The 15,510-nt window shown below is 36.5% G+C and overlaps 1 protein-coding gene across 5 annotated transcripts in view; it reads right to left on the bottom strand.

Annotated features, from left to right (window-relative positions):
• Positions 1-15,510, bottom strand: part of LOC124185866 (furin-like protease 1) — a 138,753-nt gene that overhangs the window by 5,387 nt on the left and 117,856 nt on the right. Inside the window, exons 10-11 of one of the 5 annotated variants that reach the window (XR_006871487.1) lie at positions 11,839-12,090; positions 81-227 (exon numbers count right to left, since the gene is read on the bottom strand). Coding sequence is in view for 3 of the 5 variants with exons in the window: in XM_046577063.1 (XP_046433019.1) it covers positions 9,351-9,685; positions 11,839-12,090 (587 nt within the window). In the remaining 2 variants the exon portion in view is untranslated. Of the gene's footprint in view, positions 1-80; positions 228-6,851; positions 9,686-11,194; positions 11,775-11,838; positions 12,091-15,510 lie in introns of those variants that run through there. The other 4 variants (XR_006871488.1, XM_046577063.1, XM_046577065.1 and 1 more) reach the window with 4 other exon arrangements.

The following is a 15,510-nucleotide window of genomic DNA, read 5'->3' as shown; positions in this document are numbered from 1 at the left end:
GATCGACAGGTGTTCAGAAGGTATAGGGTTACTCGTAGAGTGACATTAGATTCATTCGAGTTGTAGAATGAGAGACTCACCGTGCCGGTGAAGCGGTCTAGGATGGGTCAGTTTGGTTGCAGACGCGTTGGACGTGGTGGGTCGTAAGCTGAAAATTCCACAGCACATCGCCGTCGGTGACTCGACCGGAGGGAACCTAAATCTTAGTCAGCTATGGAGTAACGAAACTACAAAAAACTATGCTGTAACTTGATCGATCGTAGGCTCACTTCGTCTCGATACCAGCTGATAATCGCGAGTGAGAAATTTGATAAATTAACAACCTTGCATCGCCAATTTCGTGAGATTTATCTCTGACGTATGACCGAACTATGTGGGTGGGATTTTTAGTTATAGTTTCATTACTCCGTTGTATGGGTTTATAATGTAAACTAGGACAGGGAAAATGAGTCGAAGAACAAAAAAAAGAAAAATTGAAAAAAAAAAAACAAAATGGACAAATTGAGCCGGTTCTGCAAGTAGGGAACCTAGAAATTCAAAATGCAAGTACGTGAGTTGATTCTGAGTGGTGAATTTTATAAGCGGAGAGTAATCTCGGGGATTCGCTAATATCTGTCGGATTTCGTATTTTCTAGGGGTGTTGCAAGATCAAAGAACTGTGCAAGAAATAGACGATACCTCCGCTACCGTATATCTCGTCGTGATATCATTATTCTCTGTTACTTTCCATGCCTTTAGCTTTGAGTGTGATATTCTACAGGGATACAAGTCGTATTAAAAAAAGACGAATGAACCAGTGCAGTTTCTAACAAGGAATTGAAAAGTATATTTTTATACGTACATAGAGATTGAAGCAAAAATTGCCGGATATATTTACAACAGATTGCCCGTTACGATATAAGGTGTTTCGGAAAACGAGGGATTTGAGTGAACGACGATCATGCATTTAGTGAACTGGATACAATTCCTTAGCTTACGTAGTTCCGTTTGTGAAATGACTGTTCTAATTATCTAATCTATCTCCGCGTTTTCGCAGCGTATGTATGAATGATTAAAAAAGAAACCAGTCGGATTATAATCGGTATTTTTTAAAAAGCCTGCATGCAACCCGTGCAAGGAATTGCCGAAGAGCCTCTTCAACAAGTTGAAAAATAAGAAATGTTAGTTATGAAAATTTCAGCTTAAAGATTGATTTTATAATTGAATCGAGCCGTTCGTTGCGAAAGTGGTTAATTTCTCGGTATCCCACGAAATTTCGACATTAACCGCGGGTCAAACTTTGACGTAAAATCGGTTCGAGCCACTTCACAGCCAACGGCTAAATTGATCCGTATAATACAGCAGAGAAAGAGAAAGAGCTTTTCGTTGCGTTAAGCTCATTGTTAGAATAAATGTGTTGATACTTGTGAGCGACAAGAGGATTGCTGAAAGATTACCTGTAAAATGAGCGTTGCATGATTCGATGGTGAAATTATTAAGCAGAAAACAAGTATATTCGATTACATAATTTTCACACAGCCGTGTCCAGTGCAGAATTTTTACGCGACGAGCTCTTCGTCTGTTGTGCCAATAAATTTGCAGCGTCAATTGCGCGGTACGTTAAATGCGATATTCACCGAATGTGCAAAAATGTTTAAAGCGCGTTTTAGCTTGTCGCGTATAAAGACTGCACGATGCGTATGATAAATTGTATTTGCCCCTCCACCGACATTCGCAGTATCACTTTCATCAGACTTCTTTCGGGATACAATTTTACAAAGTAAGCGGAAAGTTGACCAACCACCTCTTACCCCACGTGCACAAGGACATTCTCACTCCCTTCGTCGTTATACTCCAGGAGAACGAGACCTGCATGTAAGAACTCGCAACATCGTTACTCGAGTTTTAATCCCAGTGATATACAATATATCACTCTGACATATTACAATCGTGCACACGTCCATACGCGAACAATTTGTCAAGTTCCACGAGAGAGATACACTTTCACCCCAAGGGTTACACTCCGTTTACCCTCGTCTCTGTGAAAACGCTGACTCATCCTTCGGATTTCAATAATAACACATACGTGATGTAGGGTAGGATGCATAATTGTACTAGAAGCCCGAAATGTTGCTATAAATTTTTTTTTTTTTTTTTTTTTGATTTTGCAGATGTAAATTAGAATGGGTTAGAAACAGTGAGAAAATTACGGAAAAAAACCAGAACGACGATGCATCAATCAATCGATAAAATGGAAATATTGTGCAACAATTGGTATTCAATTTTTGTCTCGTATTTTTTTTTTTTTGTTTTTTTTTTTAATTCATCCATGATATACAAATTTTCATAATCGTATTAATAATTGTAATAGTTTAATTAGTTATGCAATATATTATATTATTTATATATATATTTTCGGCTTTTCGAGCACCGCGGATGCGATCGTTGTTTCGTAACTCGTTCGACATACTCTCGACACATATACATATTTTTGTGTATGAAGAAAGAATTTTCTGCCTACCTGCGATGCGGGGAAATATTTTTCAACTGCAGGATACTTAACGCGCGATTATATAAATACATAGTCGAGCGTGATCACCAATTTACGATTCCATTCATAGTAGGTGTTTCTTTTGCCCTGTAAGTATATAATATTCTGTCGAACGCGCAACGCGCATGCGCCGTGTTCGAATCGAACGCCGTTCACCGGCGTTCTTTTTTCCACTTCCCGTTTTTCTTTCAGTTTAAATTTTACGTTATAACTTAAGATATGTCGCCCTCCAAGCAAAGATACATTACAATACATATACAAACATTTACAATCGATACATTATACTCTATATATATGTATCTATGTGCAGATAATAGTCCTGCAGTTATACAATTTATACATCATACAGTGTTTTAGGTACACTGCGTATACACATAGATAAATATACACGTTTTACATATACCCCAAGTATATTGTACTTTTGGAAGAGAGATACGCCACACATCGCGGAGTAAAATACAATCAGATTCATCGACAATTTCATTTCGGTTATTCGGTTATTTTTTTGTTTTTTTTTCTCATTCGTTTATTATTCGGATATCTATTTATTGAATTAAATTGACGACAGTTCTCCGTGTTAATGTTGTTTTCTTTTCTTTTTTTTTTTTCGCAACTCACCGTCGTTCGAGCGGTTATTATGTATTATGCCAGTTTGAATTGCATAGCATAATATTGGGTACGTAGAATGGGCTCTGCATTTTTTCCTATTATTCAGATTAAATTGATTTTTACTTTCGTTTGTGCGATAAAATATAAATATATTAATATTATATCGAGCGTGGTTTGTAAAACATATCTTAGACGATGTGGATATTATAAATCCATTTCTGATCAACGGCACAACACGCAAGTCGTAATGTGAACATTTTAACTTTTCAAAGGTTGCCAACAAACTGTGCGAACAGTGACGAGGGACGAGAAGCTGGGTCTGATTTATCAGGTTTAAATTGTTTTCAAGGTAGCGTGCAAAATTGATGTTAGTTAATTATTAATCAGCAATTGAAAATATATAGATGATATTAGATAATATGCAGATACGAATGGATGAAAATTTTTTAGTGAAATTACTCTGTTGTCGCGATGTTTCGAGTCTAGTTTTGATAGGATTTGAATGTTCATATCATGGGGTCTTCTTCGTTGGTACGGAGAACAGTGTATTCGGTAGGAAATAATTGTAACATCATCATGTCTGTATTCTAAATCTGTGAAATTTAACGAGTTAAACACAGGAAAGAGTTACATACTGTGAAACGGTCGTCATGAGAAAAACAGAAATAGCAAGTGATGTGGAAACTCAACACCGCGATTGGCTATTTTCAAACTTGGGCAAATGAGGAAAGAAATTTTGCACCGTACAACAAACGGCCGCTGATCATTCGATTCATTACGGTAACGGATAATGCAAGGTTGTAGAAAAAAATTTTGTAATTTGCTGCATGATTATTAAAAATCATCATTGTAAGATTGATTGTTGACTGCATAGGCGGACGACGGATACACTAAGTTTGTTCTTTGACCGAAAAGGAAATATTATAACATGTCTTGTTTTCCGTCAAGACTTGAGAACTACCTCGAAAGTACCGAAATAAAATGTTTAGGATGCTACGACGACTTAATTTTGCGAGAAAAATCGGATCGGATTTTAGTGTATGTTGGAGTTTAGGAGCTACGAGTCAAAAGTTACAGTCGCTGTACCTCGTCATACTTTGCTAGGATCGATAGTCCCGAAGTTATACGTGAATAATGCAAAAAACTTGGATTCATTTTTAGAAGAAAATGCAACGTATCGTGTGCTCTGAATCCTGTGGGAAACGGTTATAATATACAATAAATAAATAGAATAAATTTAATGGTGGAACAAAGTTTCGGGTATTGGAGTCAAAAATCAATAATAAAGAGCACCGCAGTGGCAGAATTTAAATTATGACTAAAGCGCTGAAATCTCATAATTAATAGGTTAAAGAAAATATCGTTGCAAGCTTGTTCAAGTTGTAAAATTGGACTATTAATTTCTAATTCATGTGTTTATTAAAATTCTATGATGCGCGAATATGGTCCAAAAGAACGATAACATCTGCAACAAGAGATTTTATGCGATTCTTCAATTCGTGACAGTCTTTTGATAAAGGAGATTTTTTCTAAACGTGATTTCACAAGTAAGTATACAGCTTTAAACGGAAGACATTTTATATAAATGATGGAAGTTGTAGAATAAGGACGCAAGATAATTAAATTCTGTTCTTATTTCGTTACGGTTGCCCAAAGATACCCTGGGAGTAACAAGGTACAAGATACTTAATTTACCAGGGAAATTTTCTGGCAAAAAGATTAAAAATTAAAAAATAATTGGGCAATTTTTTTTCGTTTTTTGGGTTCCAAACGATAATTGCAAAAGTTACACGATACCTTACCATTCCCTTTTGATATCGCATCAACTTTTCACCGAATGAAAAAGATATTAAAAAGCAAAATTACCTTTCCGTAAACTACAAAAATATGTGATATAAGAAACAAACCGAGAAATTCCTTACTTCAGACATATCTTTCAATGGTGCTGCCAGATTGTTTGTTTTTACAGGGATTTCACTAGCGATCAACTTTCGGAAAGATGAATTGGATTTTTATTCTCCAATCTGTAACGGTATAGCACTAAAGGCATAAATGGATCGTATTAATATTACGGAAAAGATTTAGTTACAAGGAAATTCATTTCTTGTATGCCTTATTTTAGGTAACAGCGTTCTATTCAATTTTTCATCTATCAGAACTGTGACAATAACAATAAATTTACAATCAGGGCTGCGAAGATTCGGATCATGTGCCCCTTTTACACTAATACTATACGTATAATATTACACTATACGTATAATATTATGACTTGTCTCTTTTCTTTATATATATAATTAATAAATTGAAATCATAACGAACAAACGCGGAGGAACCATGCGTCATTTTTTGTGTTAAAAGAAAAAAAAAAAAAACAACAATCACGAATGATCGTTACTGTAAATGCGCCAAATTAGATATGCCGAGGTTATAAATAATCACAGACACCAAACTCGAAACACTACAGGCATGCCAATTCTCGAATATACCATTTAAATCATCCAGCTCACATTTTTAAAAATTTTCGTATACATTTCGTGTCATTTAAATTTCATAGATTTCAAAACATTGCCTCGGAATAAGTGAAGAAACCGCATGAACTTTGCGTGAGTTGGTGCAAATTTTGCACCAATGCACGTATGGACTCGAATTAAGTCAGGAAAATTGCGACCCTTGCACCAGAATTGTGTGAAATTTTACACGAAAAGTATTTGAAATTTTTTAAAATGTATATATCTATATATATATATATATATGTATGTTACCAATTAAAAACCACTTATTATATGTACATATAATATATTCGATTATTTATACAGCTATATTTTGTTGATAATTTATTATAGTTAAATAATAATTTAATAGATGATTTCTGGACGAGATTCGTTATCAAATATGTATGTAACTACCGTAAAAACATTCGTTAGACATACGCTGCGATTCGTAGCTGCGCGTCTTATAAAGACATTATTATTTAATTTCAATAAATTACAATTGAAAGTCTTGCGGTGACCGACATTAAACGTCGACTTTCGTCTAATCAGTTGATAAGCCTGTTACACCTCATCCGTGTCGTCTAGAATTATTTTAGGAAAGAAATTCCGGCGATTTCATAAGCACAATTAATTTTATCTCATTATTAGTGACCGTTTCGTAACTGATATTTACATTCTTCCAATTTCAATTGATGAATTGCACATCATATTACGAAGGCAAAAATAATTTAACCAAAACCTGTAAAATAGCTTATCGGCGGAAAGAAATTTTGTTGAAAAATAATCGCGTAGCTAAATTTGTTTCCTTTTCCTTTTTCTTTTTTTTTTTTTTGTTGTTGTTTAATTTGTATAACGCGTCGTTAAGTTTACGAAAATAATTCGAATACATGATTATTTTAAGACGCGTATTATACATGTTATTTTCGAAATGTATTTAATTGTCGATAAATTTATAAATTTTGACCTCTTGAACGTCCGTTCATTTATTTTTCCACCGATAAGATTGAATTAAGAAAAAAAGAAACCGTCGAAATAATGATAATAAAAAAAAAAATTCAACCCACACACTATTATCCGTACGTATATTATGTCCAACATATGTTCTCATCTATTTCTTGGGCTGCGTCATGTGATTGAAATTTGAAGAGTGCGTGGAAAATATATCGCTTCGATCGATTAGGTGTATCGTATAAGTTTATCGAATTAATCATGTCTATGTATTATGTATATTTATATGTATATATGCGCGCGTTGATTTTTATTTAATTTTTTTTTTTTTTTTGTTTTCTGTCTCTTGTTTTTCCAATGATAAATGTATAAGTATCTAACTGGTTCCCGTGTACAGTCATCGCTTCCTCACTCATTCTCCGCGCACACAATTAGAGGTATTTTCTCCTTAGACTATTTATTTGGCAACGCTATATGCATATGTATATATGTACGTATAGTATAGATATTATATATTAATTAGGTATAATTGCACTTTTTCCTCGTGAGAAATTATTTATTCACCGTTATTACTATTTATTATTAAGACTTCGTACGCGCCGATTTCTACAATATCCTCCCTATTATTATTATACCTATATAATATCATGTGTACTTAATTATGTATAATATTTACGACAACGTACGACGAGGAGCGCCGTTTCGCACCGCAAGTGCCTTTTCATTTTTTTTTTTTTTTTTTTTTGGCACTGATTGTGAACACGTCATGGCACACGGGTTCCTAATATGCACCGCAGTCGGTCTTTTCTTTTTCCTAGTATTTCGAAATTGTTATCTTTATTTTTCATTTTTCTTCTTCATTTAATATACTATACAGTTTTCCGTTTATCGTATATAATTTCACTATGGATAATTAATCCGATTTGTTATGATTTATGTACATGGTACACGTTTAGGGTATGTGCACGATACTGTATAGATAAGTTTTATATGTATACACAGAATCGAGAATTATTTATTATTTTCGTATTGTGTCACGTTTTTTTTTTTTTTTTTTTACACAGTCGAGTCATTTTAGCAACGCGGTTGGAGAAACCCGTGTATTTTATCCCCACATGTACTTTTATCATAGAGTCAAGATGACGGCGTAAAGAATTATAATTATAGGAACCCATTGAAATGTGAAAGACAATATTCTATCCTTGTTGCGGAATTATGTACGTACGCGGGTCTCAGTTTTTGTTTTATTTTTTCAGATACACATTTGTATCAACTTTTTTAAAACCGTGAAAAAGTAAGGAAAAGAAAAATCAACACCCTTGTTAAAGGAATTGACTTGTGAAGGGCGAGAAATGCGAGGGTACAGATTGAGTTTTTTTGTTCTTATTCCAGTCGTCGGCTAATTGTTTGCTTCGATAATTAATTAATTCTAAGTGGAAATTCCGTTGCGTGAAACTTCGCGTTACGAGTTGGAGATACTTTTCTTTCTTTATTTTTTCTTACGAGGAAACGCGTGCATCGCTTAGGAACCAAACGCGAGGGTGCAAGAATTCCGTGAATTTGAAACGAGTTTATATTTCGAGTAAGCTTCTCGCGCAGATCTCGGACGAAGGTATTTTCAAATAACTGCGGTGGCACGGAGCTTTTTCTTACATTCATTAAATTTTAAACTCATAATATTTTTGCATTCTTAAGGAAAGAGGAAAAGAAAACTGGGAAAAAAGACAGAGAAAAAGTGAGCAAGTTGTTCTAAGTCCTGGGATCTTGATCCTCAAGGACTAAGGAGAAATACAATTATCCACACGTTTCCCACGTGTGTAAGGGTACACCCTAAACTTTTAAAGTAAAGAAACACTGCAGAAGTACCAAGCCATGCATCGATCCATAGACTCAAAACCAAAGAGTTTGATGAAAATAAGCAAAGGAATGAATACGAGTTAGTATATCCGATGTTTGAAGGTGCTGACTCAAGTGGAATCTTATTTCCTGTACATTGATACGATACTCCATGGGTTAATGTTCAGATATGTAATTGCAAGAAGATGAAATTTCCAGATAACGCAGGCTCCGAATACAGGATTAAGATTGGGCGACGATGATTAGATTTCCAGGGATTAGCAGCTTCAGAGTTGAGGCGGATATAAGAGCGTCTTTCGAATTTAATATAAAAATACCCCATGCATCAAAGAGTGGTAAATAAATTCCTAGCAGCGTAGTAGATACAACAGGTGTTGTAGCCAATGCCATGTAACGGGCTAGAGTTAAAACGAGATTGAATTTTCGTAGCTGGGCTGTAAAATCTTACTCGCGAGGTGCGAACAACATTTTTTGATCGAGTACACGTAAAGTATGCGTCTATTTGGTCGTTTTTTCCGGCCGCGAAGCTGAGGCTTTAAGCTTACGTATACGTGGATCGTAAAGTGGCACTTTATTGTGATGAAACTGGATCGAAAGGATGTGCTTTAAGAACAGCCGATCGAAAAGTACTATTTCGCAAGTTGAATTTAAACGAAAACAAGTGTCGAAGGGGAAGGTGGAGAAGAAACCGATGTGATCTTGGATCTGAAACAATGAAATTTCTCGGAGTTAGAAACTTTGAGAAACTGATTTGACAAAGAGAAATCCGATGACAGAATGACTTCGTGAGGACTGCAAGGGGGTCGCCCTCGATCGGAAAACTTTAAAAAAAATCCAGGTATTGCGTTGAAGAATTTATAAGCCAACGTGCGATTAGTTTATTATCCTTTGCAGAAAGAATTCGTGCAGAAATTTTATGCCCCAAATGGCTTAAGCCACATGTCTTTACGTAGTCTCTCATTCTTCAATGTCAGCGAATCGACTTTTTCCAGAGTGCATGCACGTACGACTGCTTCCATGTCTTTGTGCAGTTGGTCAGAAAAAGCAGCGATAAAATATAACTTAAGAGAGATCTCCTGTACAATTGTCCGATACAGTTCGAGCGACTTCTTGAGGCTGATCAGGTCTTCTCTGTGGGTCTCTTTCAAGGATTTTAAATCGGTCGAGATTGATTTCAAAATCTCATACACATCTGGTTGCGGTGCCCCATTTCCTTGTTGTTTAGCCTTACTACAATTAGTGGAATCACCTGAAGAAGAAAATAATTCATTGCACTCGGCAAACCATGTTTGTGGCATTTCATATTAGCCCAACTGCCGTGTTCTTTAATCCACGTGGCTAAGTGATTTTCGAACTTGAAGAAATTTCACGTGCATATCCGTATAGATGGTACAGGTTGGGTTAGGTGCCACGTGGTGCTTGGTGAACAGTCCTTCAACCGTCGATCGAATAAAGAAATCAGAGAGAAAGAAGGAGAGAGAGAAAAAAAGATACAGAAAGAAAGGTGGAGAAAGAGAAAAAGAGATAAAAAGAAATGATAAAATTGGGGGAACTCGAGTAGTTTTGGGATTATAAAAAAACAAAAAAAAAAAAAAATGAATCCATCTAATCTCCAATAAACGAATGTTTTGATTTCTGACGGGGTTCAAACTATTCAACAATTACTTTCAGCTTTTTTTCAGTTAAAAAGATTGTTCTAAAAATGATTAAAAAATTTTCTCACTCAGGCATACCCCAGTTTTTTTGAAGATACCTTGTTACACGCTGTACATGCAACCCTTAAATATTACATTCAGGGGACAAAGTTGACTATGGGAAAATAACTCGAGATTTGAGCGACACGATCATTCTTTGAATTAAATTAATTTAAATAAATTCATTTAATTCAGCTTCATTTTTTTTTTAACTCTGGTAGATTTCTTCAATTAAACTTAATTCATAAATCACAATTTTCTCTCGATAATTCACCGTAATTCAAGTGAGTCTGAAAAATGTTCGATTCATTCATTTGCATTACCTGTTAAATAAAATTATTTTTTTAAATTTGATCTAAATTCTTATTTAATTAAATTTTTTTTCTCTCTGTAAATAAATAATTCTGTCACGAATACGAAAGAATTTAAGTAAACTTGACTCAATTTTCCATAATTCAGTTATTTCTTAGTTAATTCTCAATATTTCAGTTAAATTTTAGTAATTCAGTTAATTCTCATTAATTCCGTTATTTCGCATTAAATCAGAAAATTCACATTAATTCAGGTGAATGATAATTAATTCGCAAATCTATTGACACGTCAGTTCAGCGAGTTATTTCCCCCTCGATGTCAACGATCAAGTTCTGTATCCCCCGTTCGGACCATCGAATCGTAAAAGCGATATTTGCCGACAGGTAAGTCGATGAATTACAGTATGTACAGGTTTCTTCTTTTTGAAAATTCATTTCTACTTTTCAATACTCGGCAGTGTTGAAAGCGAAGCGACGTAATTGTACCTTTTGGCAACGTCCGATTTACTCTTTCAATTACAGTACTATAACGTGTTTATCGTACGTTTTTATACTCGCAGTCAATTTTAATTCGCTCATTACATTTATAGGTATTTAATTATAAGGATAAATTTTTTACATTAAATCACAATTTAATCGCGTCTTCGCGATGAGCGCGTGCAGACTTAAAGTGAAAATTTTTTAATTTCCTCAACTTTTCTGATAATATTATATTCTTCACGCGTTTACTGTACTCTTGTCGATTTCTCTGACACATCAAATAGTCGCAACGGCCTGTCCGCAACTAAAAATTATCCAAAAACTCGACCCAACGACACTAAAAGGAACCATTTTGTGTGAACTTTCGCAGGAAGCTTAGGGGAAAAACACATGTCTGAAAATTCGGATATAGAGTAAGCATGTATTCATCCCGTTAGTCGGAACAGTTTCGTTTAACCGGTTGCGTATCACGCGTTACATTCCGCGCACTTTAGGAACGTAAAAGACAAAAGAAAAAGAAAAAAAAAAGTTTCGTCGCACTCTGCGCCAAGTAAAAGAGCGCCAAGTGATCGGCACTCAGTCAATCGGCCCTAGGAATCAGAGGACCAAACGTATTCTATTCCACCTTTCGTACACATATAATTAAAAAAGAGAATCTCAACCCCCCCGGTTGGTTTCCCCCCCGGCGTCGTAGCGTCTCGTTAACGAGTATCATGAGCTCGCTGTGAGTTCCGGGCTTCGTAACCGACGGGGACGAGGGTGGACGTCGTTATAGTCGAAGCGGCAGGCTCGGATCGCGTGATTTCGAGGAGGCGACGAGGCACGGATTTCAGATTCGGCCGCTACCGGTGCCCTGATAGGCCTAGGTTCGCTCATCACAGACACAAGCAAAATTATAATCATGACACAAAACGCACCTAGGCACTGGTTCCCGGCGGTGGTTTTGCAAGCTCCGCTGGTCTGATCTTCGTTCGTCGTCTGCTCCACTTCCGTGTGCGTGGCCTGGTCCACCCGCTGACTTCCGCCCAAAGGATCGCCCTCGGTGTCGACGACGTTGCTCTGTATCTGGTCGACGTCGACGTTGCCCTTGGAGCCGCCGATCGCTAGCTCGTCTCCTTCGACGGACGTGTTCGTGCCGTAAAGCACCAGCTTCCACTCGCCAAGCTCCGCTGCAAGAGGACCAGTGGATAAATTAGCCGTCCGTTTAAGCGGATACACGACGCCGGTGTGCGTATTGGCGGATTGTGCGAGGCGAATCCTTCAACGTTTGGGATTATTTTTGAATTTCTTTCTATCGAGTGTATAAATTAATTTACGTAACGCGAGCATGTTTTACGAGTTTTTTCACGAGTGTTCTCCGTACGCGAAGTACAAGTTTCCTCTCACGTTAGAGTGAGTCTACGAATGCGCATGCGCGGAGTACAGAAAAGACCACGTTTCGTTTCTAGGAGTTAAAAGTGGTCTTTTCTGCACCGCGCGCATGCGCGTCGTCGCAAACAAATCCGACATTACGCGACCCTAACCTCAATTTCATGCTTGGTGAAAAAACGCCTAACATACTCTTGTTATGTAAAGAATCGTGTGCAACAAGGAGACAACTTTCGACTACGACTCATATTGCAAAATTACGCTCGGCCTGAAAAGACTGAGTTTGCCTCCTCGCTACACAATATATGAATATTCTTGTGTGATTTATTTTTTCGCCGTCTCGCAAACAGTTTCAAATTAGAATATCCGCCGATGCGTTTGTCATTTTCGAGTGCTGATATCTACGCTTTGGAAACACTTTATGAACTAGTGGAGCGATATAGATGTAAACATTATGGCCACTGATGAGGAGCGTATTAGGTACTGCACAATTATTTTTGTGTTCCAGTTAAGAATAAACGTCGCTGAAGCCGCTGAAATAATTTATTGTTCTCTTCGCGAAGGTGGTGTGACTGATACGAGTTCCAAAAATGCATTCCTTTTTAGCTGGAAGACGAAAAGAATGCATTACCGGCTATGTTCCTTATCGGAGGCCCTTGCGTATACATTTGTTTTGGAGGTTATGTTACCCGCTCCACTAGTTCACACTGTGTTTTAAAAGAGTAAACGTCAGCAGTTTAAAATCGCAAAAAGGATAGGTAGATGTTCTAGATTAAAACCGCTTTCACGTTCAGCGAAAAAAGCAAGACATTAATTAGTACACCCAATAAGCAAATTTTTGTTACAAATGAATAAAACATCTCTTCATAATGTTTCATAATTCGTCCCAAATCGGTAGTAGATCGCAACAGGACGGTTTTGCATTCTTTGAACTATGCTATGATGTTGATAATGACGAGGAAATATTCATTACCGTGCAACGGATATATCGCGTATGGCGGAGAGGTTCGTCGTCGCATGTGTAATATCCGTGAAATTAATATTCATGTGACCAACGTGTACAGGGATTTCCATTGATTAATACACGTGCCGAAAATATTAGAATAAACCTGTACTTTTTTCCTCCTACTCAATTTATTCTTTTTTTTCATTCAAGCTCTTACACACCAAAGCACTCTTTGATGTATCGTTAATGGTACTTCAGATTGCTTGCATTTTGTTCAAAGTTTTCTTCAGAGTTTTGCAACTGTTACGGGATATGCAAAGTCCTGTTGCGTACCACGCTACTGTTATAATTACTATACTACGGCTACCATGGCATATAAATAGATTGTTTATGAAAAGAAAATAATACCGTATATATGGATAGCATTCGTCTACAGTACTTTATAATATAAAATGAAAATGTCCCGTTATCGATCATTCCAATATTTCTTTACCTGCACGCAAGCCTGCGTAAGAATCGTTGGAATGTTCGATCGGTATAAAAATCTGGCATAAAATAGTACTGATTGTGAGTGCGCTGCTTGCATACATGCTGGAACGCTCAAAATTAGACGAAAAGTAAGTGTCGGAAATGAAAAAATATAAAAAATGGCGAAAAGAGAAAATAAACAAACGGGAGAAGTGTAATAACTCAAACCGCGGATTACTCGGCTGTTATAACAAAAGTGTTTATGCGATGTACGGTTTAAAATTAATTAAGCGCACGGTGTTTCTTACGTAAATGTAAACGTATGGGGCATAATATTATAATATTGCTGTTTTTGCTGTTTTTTGTACGTGTGGAGAGTCGAGGAAGGCGCGTTGGCTGCGCGTGGGGCGTCTGGAAAATTAATATACCGTGGGTATATACGTCTATATACGTATATGATTGTACAGAGATGGTGGTGAAAATTTTGTCCCGGTTTAAAAATACTCGCTCACCGTCAGGGCTCTCCGCAGGAGAAATTTCCAACATCCGGAATCACAATAAAATAGGCATTTATCGAAGTCATCTAATGAAAATCCAGTACGTACATACCTGGGCGGTACCAACAAACAAAAGAGAACGAAATAATAAAAAAAAAAAACCGTTAAATTGATTTTTTAACGAAACGTGAGAATCTGGGTTACAACGGAATTACGTCAGCCGCAGTTTAAACGAGATTGCGTTCGATCTTACCGTTTATATTACGAGACTTTTAATGAGATCATTGCGGCGAGTGTAAATATACACAAAAAATTCTGTGTAGGTATAAAGAATTTCGGAGATCCACGTCAAAGAAAAAATGAGTGTTTAACTTAGCTTTGGGTAAAAAAAAAAAAACATGATTAAACCTAATTACACATTTTGGTAAACCGATCAGGGCGAATGGTTTGGACAAAACTTTATTTCATTAACCGTGTGGTTGCGAGGGGGGATCACGCAAATTGGTATTTCAACGACACATAAATGTATAGGTGATTTACATAGTTGGGATAATAACACTGGCGTGGATTTAATAACGGCTACGAAGCGGTACAGCGTGTAATAAATAATGTTACAGTTAGTGTAAATCGAGCGGGATTGGACACAAACGGGTTTACACCAACTCAAGAGTTACAAGGTGAGGGTGCATAAAAAAAAAAAAAAAAAAAAAAATTACAAGTAAACGACAAACATTCACACAACTAAACATATCGAGAGAAACGAAATTGTGGTTTCAAGCAGCAAATGGAAGACTGTCGAATTACGGTGCTTGGCGCCTCGCTACGGCGCTATAGTGCATTCCTACGGATTATTGAACGGTACATATAAGATAGGAGAATCAAATATCCCGTCACTCCTCCAATCGACCATTCCAAGCGATATTACGATAAACGATAAACCGGACGGCTAGTTGACTCGATAAAAATGAACAGTTTGTTCACTTAACTCGTCCTATTAACGCCGTGTGGGACGATTTTCGTTTTTTGTCATTATTTTCTTCGAATTGACATGTTTTGAAGTAAATTTTAAACCTGGATAAAATTGTAATAAACGGTAAGTTTGACAAATATTTGTCGCAAGATTTTACACAGATTCGACAACATCTGGTTGCAATCGGTGCGAAGGATTTATCCACCTTTCATCCGGCACTACAGTTTAGTCTGCAAAAGTATCCGTCCGGTACGTATTAACTTTTTTTTCTATTTTCGAGATTATATTTTTGCCAAGCGTAAGTGTGAAAAAATATTTGATCGCATTGGCTTGAATTGAT

The sequence above is a fragment of the Neodiprion fabricii genome, chromosome 6 (genome assembly GCF_021155785.1).
Source record: "Neodiprion fabricii isolate iyNeoFabr1 chromosome 6, iyNeoFabr1.1, whole genome shotgun sequence".
In the NCBI taxonomy this organism is placed as follows: domain Eukaryota; kingdom Metazoa; phylum Arthropoda; class Insecta; order Hymenoptera; family Diprionidae; genus Neodiprion; species Neodiprion fabricii.
The sequence above is the reverse complement of the archived record's forward strand: the minus strand, read 5'-3'. Positions and strand labels throughout refer to the sequence as shown.